The sequence below is a fragment of the Pecten maximus genome, chromosome 15 (genome assembly GCF_902652985.1).
Source record: "Pecten maximus chromosome 15, xPecMax1.1, whole genome shotgun sequence".
NCBI classification, from domain to species: domain Eukaryota; kingdom Metazoa; phylum Mollusca; class Bivalvia; order Pectinida; family Pectinidae; genus Pecten; species Pecten maximus.
This window is the reverse complement of record NC_047029.1, coordinates 28,570,965-28,578,305: the sequence shown is the minus strand read 5'-3', so window position 1 is coordinate 28,578,305 and position 7,341 is coordinate 28,570,965. Positions and strand designations below refer to the sequence as shown.

The 7,341-nt window shown below is 37.1% G+C and overlaps 1 protein-coding gene across 3 annotated transcripts; it reads right to left on the bottom strand.

Annotated features, from left to right (window-relative positions):
• Nucleotides 1-427: 427 nt before the first annotated feature.
• Nucleotides 428-5,862, bottom strand: LOC117343889 (wolframin-like). Of its 3 annotated transcripts, XM_033906439.1 has the most exons (5): nucleotides 5,721-5,862; nucleotides 4,286-4,501; nucleotides 3,495-3,695; nucleotides 2,897-3,036; nucleotides 2,158-2,650 (listed from the first exon to the last, which is right to left on the bottom strand). In XM_033906439.1, the coding sequence occupies exons 1-5, from the start codon at nucleotides 5,725-5,727 to the stop codon at nucleotides 2,357-2,359; spliced, it is 858 nt and encodes a 285-aa protein (XP_033762330.1). In that variant the 5' UTR covers nucleotides 5,728-5,862; the 3' UTR covers nucleotides 2,158-2,356. The 3 variants fall into 3 exon arrangements, with proteins under 3 accessions (XP_033762328.1, XP_033762330.1, XP_033762329.1); XM_033906438.1 differs by lacking the exon at nucleotides 5,721-5,862 and having other exon boundaries at nucleotides 4,286-4,751; XM_033906437.1 differs by lacking the exons at nucleotides 3,495-3,695; nucleotides 4,286-4,501; nucleotides 5,721-5,862 and having other exon boundaries at nucleotides 428-2,650; nucleotides 2,897-3,013.
• Between the last annotated feature and the right edge of the window lie 1,479 nt (nucleotides 5,863-7,341).

Sequence of the window (7,341 nt, the reverse complement as noted above, 5' to 3'; positions counted from 1 at the left end):
TATGAAAGTACACATATCGTTTTAACTGAGATACTATAGAGTTATCTCAAATTGAAACAGATACTATTTTTAGATTAACAACTATGTTATGTAAGTTAAAAAGCAAGGTGTGTCATAACTAGAACGAATATTCATAGTGCCTACATATAAATGGACTACTGTACGGACGACCATCTGTCAGAATCGCCCGTCCATTGTCCAGAACAACGTTGATCGCAGCTATGCCATGACCAGATTTTTTTATATGAAAAAAATCACTGGAGCCTTTTTTAACAAACGATAAACCGTACACGATAGATTCTTGACATTGCATTAAATGTAAAAACCTATTCTTCTGATGGCCTATTATACTGAGGTATAATTTCTCGAGAAAAAAGTATATATCGATAAATTTCGTTATATTTAAAAGGAAACAACAAACATGAAATCAAATCTCAGAAAAACATGAATCCATATTTATTTACACTAAATGGAAGCAGGCAATAAAGAGTTATGCCCCTTCCCACAGCAAACTACAAGTGGGAAATACATCACGTAACATTTCATTTTGCGCCAGAGTTTTCAGTGTAATGCCTCTTCAGGTAAATTATTCATATCTCTACCAAACAAAGAGTAAATTAAAACATTATTAAACTTTTTACAAGTTTGAGAAAACGTTCTTCGAATTCAAAAATATTTGTCACTTTCATCGTTTTATGTTTTGCTTCTCTCCTCTGTCTTAATCATGTTTGTGGCTATGGAAAAAAATAGAAGTATCCTTATCAATTCTAAATCCGTGGCATTTTCCTTCTCTACTGTCATTTATGATACACTTAATTGATCAATTAATTGCTAGTTCATCTAAATTTTGTAACATTTTTAGTACACCTGTCATTTCATGTCAGTTGGTGAATATTCTAAAACTGGATACAAGAAAAAGTTAACTGTAGTAGCTATGGCCTCGTTTGTAGCTCGCGCGAGAAGAACGTCATCGTCTTCTTCAGGTTTTTCTATTGAAACAGGAAGTACCCGACTGGTACATCGGATGTCCTTCAGCTGAAAATTTGGCATAGTTGTACCTTGGTTTTCACCAAGAATGGCGACAAATTCCAACGAGTCTCCTGTCCTTAAAAGTTCCAGGATATTTTTTAATGTATCTCCAGCATCTAATTTGAGTTTTCCATTGAATTCTGACATCGTCACTGTCATTTTAAACGAAAATGTGTCGTGCTCCTTAAAATGACACTTTTGCCCCGTGGACGCCTTAAGTTTACATACCGTTTGGTCGTTGGCTGACAGTTCTGTTGAATTACAATCACCGTACGGAGCCCCGAAGTTACAACGAATTTTATTGACAACTACAGAAGGTAATCCTGCAATCATAGACTCTATGTTATTCTCAACTTTTGTTATTTCGACTCCCTCGAATGTTCCATTCCATACAACTTTTTTTCCAATGAAATTCCTGCAGAGATTTTGCTGCGGAATCCTATTTCCATCCCCGGATGTACATAATGTATTATACTCGTTCCAACCTAATTCAAATCTAAACGGGATGGAATTATCTGAAGTTGGAATAAGAGTGAAAACAGAGGTCACTGGTAGGAAACCCAAGATACCAAAAAGAAGCATTATATACTTCTTAACTGAACCTGTTTTATTGCCATCGTTAGGTCCGAAAAATGCTGAAGTTTGTGACAAAATCAACGGAACAAGCCCAAGAACTGCAGCAATGGCGATCTGTATAACGATACTTGTCTGAAAAGCTTGATAAATGCTGTATAATATTCCTACGATAATTGACATGGGAAGAAGAACGGGCAAAAAGGCATTTCCTACTGAAGCTCGGATCAACCCGTACCACGAAGTAAATGGGTACAAAGATGTGGCAACAATGAACCATGTCTGTGTAATCAAAAACGGAAGTAAAATTCTATAACTTCCGGCACCGGAATGGCGCAATGCCATGATGACAAATAGTACTGGTAGCAAGGTATAGGAAATTGACGGAAGACTCACATTTATCTTAAGACCAAAAGCAACGTCGAGTGAGTAAAATGTCTTTGTGACAAAACTGACTATTTTCGAAATGACAGGAACGTCGGGAAAATTCCGTAAAATTGTTGGAAGGGAAGAGAACAGATTCAAAAACATTGCAAGCCAACGTGTCAACTCCAATGACGATTCGATGAAGAAAAAGAACGTTATGGCCATAATTACACACGACAAAACAGCAAGCTCTGAACAGGGAATGTAGTTCTTGTTCGCTAACGATAATCCGGCAACAAAGAGTGGCAGAACTGCCAGAAATACCCAATATGGCGTCAACTTATTTTTCATGAATTTAGATCTCGCCGCTTCTACGTTTAGATTCTTGTCAAATTTTTGAAGAGTATTTGCAAGTTCTGCACTTTTTCCAAGATTCTGTCTGTTGACGATGATCTGCACCGTCGCCACAAGAAGCACACAAAGTGTGACGTAGAACACAAGAAGTGGGATGACGAAGAGTAGCAGGCTTGCCGACAGGAAGCTGTAGAGAAAGAAAGCCGATATCATGTAGAGCTGGTTTGTAGGTAGCAAATTCCCAACCCACGACATGCCCTCTGACGACACCATGTCCTGCACTTCTTGTAGACCAACTTTTCAGCGTCTCCATTGGGTATTTTGTGACCTGGTAAACACAACAGACAAATAAATATTTGAAAAGAAAATACTGGTATATGTTTTTGCTAACGCTATTCATTTTAATTACGGAAAAACTATACCGAACAGGAAAATTATACCGTGTTATCAAACTATTTTTCACCTCTCTGGAACTATACTGAACAACATTTTCGCCTTTATGTACCGCAACATTTTTCTTTAACTTTTCATCAAAAAAGTAATATAATTGCATTGACCGTCTGTACATCCTTACCTTCGTGAACACATCAGCTGATTTGAACTCATTTGATTGGTTTTCCCGTTCCGATGACGTCATATTTAGGGTTCCCTGAATTTGTTCGGACAATATCCTTGATAACTTTTCCTCGGTGACTTCATTTCCGGCCTCTTTACCTATTGAAATGATTTTGAAATCCAGGTAAAACCAAAACGAGGACGAAATTTAAAACAAGCAAACAAACAACAGATTCACATGGAGACAATTGAAAAAGTACAAGGTAATTGGAAACAGAATTCCCAATGATGTTATAATGGCCAACTCAAAAGCATAAATCATGTTTTTAAGTTCATACAATTCTACAATTACAAAAATTAATGTAGGTAAACCTTGGCTGTCCTCATGGGCTTTCGGTTTCGTCTAGACACATTCTAATGTGGTATCTATACAAACCCTTGTATTTTGAAGTTGTTTATAACTACAGGTAACTTCTCGCATTATCTTATAAACCAGACTTTCCAACGCCGCACACTGCGCCTCGCTCTTTGTTTTACTTTCAATATTAAATTATAAATGCAGTATATCCGGAGAAGCCTAGTGAATAAATGATATATCATTCGTTAAGATGACCCACCTGCCAGCACAAGCATCCTTTTTACACGTGCGTCAGCATCCATGGCCTTTACCGCGGTGATGTATTCCTTGAAGGTCAAAAGATCTTGCTCATTTCCGTGAATTGTCCGGAACAGTTGCCTGGCCGACTCCCGAACTCGCTTTTCCTGGTCGCTGGTGTCCAAACACCATTTTACGGCCGCTTTGTTGTCCTCGGTTACTCCTAAACAAGATATGACATTATACGGTCACATATTTATCTCATTCATTATAATACTGAAAAGGCATTCCGAACGAGCACAACCATGCAAAGGGCTTTGAGAATAGCTAAATTTTGATTCTTTTTGAGGCTGTCTTCTTCGAAATTAGTACAAGCTGAGAAGTACTATTGCTATAACTTTGTCAACATTTATGTGTAGGAGTTTTGATGACTTGAATTAAACCGGGGTTCAGACTATAAAAGGAAAGAGGCGGAGCCTAAGGTTGATAATAAATGTCTAGTTCGCCAAAAAAATCGCCAAAAATGTTGTGGATAAAGCTCAATCATAATTGTTAAGTGAACCTTTAATTGATATACAAGTCGAATCTGAAGTACAAAAATCTCAGCAGAAAAACGTCGGGTATCAATAATACTGACATCATGGAATCGACAACACATTGGTCGCCTCTGTATTCAGGTTCTGCTATCGGATTCAACCATCTCCGTCGGTTAGTGTATTTTATGTACGCATTCAGATTAACACAATATGTAGGAATATAAGATATAAAGTGCGAGTTGGAAAACAAATATAAAAACCATTTCCTCAGTATTACCTGTTCGTTCCTGTACACATTTTCGGAGAATATCTGTGGCCTCCTTGTTGGCTTTCTGTGAAACTTTTACAAGTAGTTCAACCGCCTTTTCACCGTTCTCCTCAGCTTCTGTATCCAATTTGGCCAATTCTAGTAAATACTTGGCATATTCCAGCTGTTTGATTTCGTCGCCATCCCGCGCCGCTGCCTCCAGCTCTTTTTGTTTATCAGAGTGTCCTGTTAATAACATTACAATTTGACTGTACCGTAACATTCAGAGATAGAGCGGTACAACGAAACAATTCTCTTTACATTAGGATTGATATGTTCATAACATGGTACATGTAGGTAACAATGTAAAACATTCCCTATTGTATTCTGTTACGACAGAACAAATACAGGTGACAGTAATTAACGTGAACAAGTCAGGTCCCTGTGTTGTTTACTGTTAAACCCCTCTTATTGCTGAAGGACACTTTACAGGAAATTGACAAGTCACAACGTACACGTCATCATATATCCTATATACATGTATTACAGACCATACGGTCACATTTTAAGTGCATTATCACGTGTGGACCAGGAAGCCATTAGGGAAGACGTGGTCCTATACACTGTTATAGTGGTAGATACAATGTGGGTACGTTTATCTGATAGATGATTAATATACATATACATCATAATAGAAAAAATCACAAAACCGGCATATTCTGTCATGTCACAAGATTAAAGGTGCACTACACACGTGTAAAACACTTTTTGTGACGTCATTAACAAATGACACTATCGTCTTGATGGAAAAAATGGCTTATCTGGAAATAAATCTGAGAATGTTCGTTTATTTTCTTATGCATAATGAGTTATGATAAATAGATTCTTACACTCGTGGCCAGGACATATTGACTTTATTGCTGATAGTTATTCAATGTGACATCAACACGGATGAGAGATAAGTTATTTATCTAACACTCGTAACTTAAATCGTATGTACCTCTGTACATATATGACACAGGGGGTTGTTACATTGTACTTTGATATGTTGTGTTAAACAATGACACTATAGTATTATTTGTGGAATATTGTCGAAATTCTAATTGGTCTAAATAAAGGGTTTCCATCATTAAAACAATTATTGTAGATAACTACACTAAACCACCTTTGAGTATTGTATATGGCCACATGCAGTTTGGTGAGGTATAAAATATCATCGCCGATGGTTGGAGCGGCTGTTTTCTCTTGGAAATGGGAGTAAGGGATGGTAAATATTCCCCGTCCCCGGGGATTGAAGGTGATTAAAGATATGCGAGGGAGCAGCTATGACAGTACATGTACATGTATTTCTATGCTCGGTATACGTGATGATATATGTATCGGTATAGAAGTTAAGTAACGCTAAGATAGCACGGTCTGTGTACAGATGTACATATAAATACTAATTATACATGTATATACCTACCAGACATAACTTTGGGTAATTTACACGAGTTCTACATGTAGGTTCCACTTCTGAGAATCTGTTATTTCAGGTAGGCGAAGACTGTTGGACGACACGGGCTGGTAAATTTATAGCACGGTATACATTGTGATAAGACACGTTATCTCTGATGAGTAATGTTAAGTATATATATATATATATGTGATACAGTACTTGTGTACATGTATAGGTAACAATACGGGGCAGTCAGATCTCTGGTTGTAGCTAAGGGAATCAAAATGACGCTATCTATATTTTTCTTTTTTCTTTTTTCTTTTTTTTTCATTTATCGCGGTTCTCATTAAGGAAACGTCGTTTTTTCGTGAAATTGTGAAAAAAAATTAACGCGCCCAACATTAAAAGAAAGAAAATTGGTAGATTAACATATAATCTACATTGCTTGTAAACAGAAACATCACTTTTTGTCGCAACGACAATAAGCGAAATAGTCAAATACAGTGTAGGTTGAATTTTCGAGGAAACATGATCAAGTCAACTTGATTCTAGATGAAAATTATACTAAGTTATATCATCATTAATTAATCTAAAAGGACATTCCAGTGCTACAATACTTGCCTTTTACTTAAATATACGGGGGACGGGGGTTCGATTCTCCGATCGGACTTGAAAATGCATGTGTATCACGGAAAAGGTATGGGGTCACCCATGGCCACCTGATCACGTGATGGGCTTCTCTCGGGTATACATATACTTAAAATGTTTTTTTTTGTTCCTTGGTAAGTATGTGTATTGACTGTGTGTACCCAATGCAGTTACTGGTATAATGGTATTAATTGAATCTATCAGTATATATACATGTAGTAAACTTACTGTTTTCTCAGTAAACGGTATCACACTTCAGAGCCTATTAAAATTTTAAGAGATTGTTTCCGATATCACGATCTCCATGATAGATACCGACATCACGAATTCCAGCTCAGGGTTTTGAGAGATGCAGAGAATTTTACCATCGCCATCGTGACCTCATTTATTCTATCTTCTTGTGCGATATGGAAAAGTTAAATGTGTACGAAGCCCCTTAGTGCACCAGGTGGTTCCATTGCCACTACCCCGTTTCTCATTTTATGAACTTGACATTTCCTTGGTAGGACGTACACGTAGAGAGCGTTTACCTATGTGGAAAACATGGTATATTTTCAAAAAAGAATATTAGCTTTAATACGCGTTCACAACGGACACTTATCAGTTTTTATTTGACGTACGTGTATTAGCCATATTAAAGAGAGGTTAAGCAATCCTACGTGTACGTGAACGTGTAGAAGGGTATTTCCCGGAATTCTGTGTACATGACGTCATCGATTTATGTGGTTCTGCATCCGCTATACTAACAATTTGTAGTGCGGCCATTACAATAAAGCCCAAACGTGTAGACGATTGTGTCTGAATGACGGATTTTCACAATGGAATTTTCTGTAGATTATGTTTTTGGGCATCTGTACTTTCTGACAGAATCATGCCTTTCCTGCTTTAGTTACAAAATATCGAGTTTAAAAAGCATACCTTCACACGCGTACACGTCATTGTGTCGAGGTTGTGGTTATAATAACATGTATATTCTAATAACACAGGCAAGATTTTATTT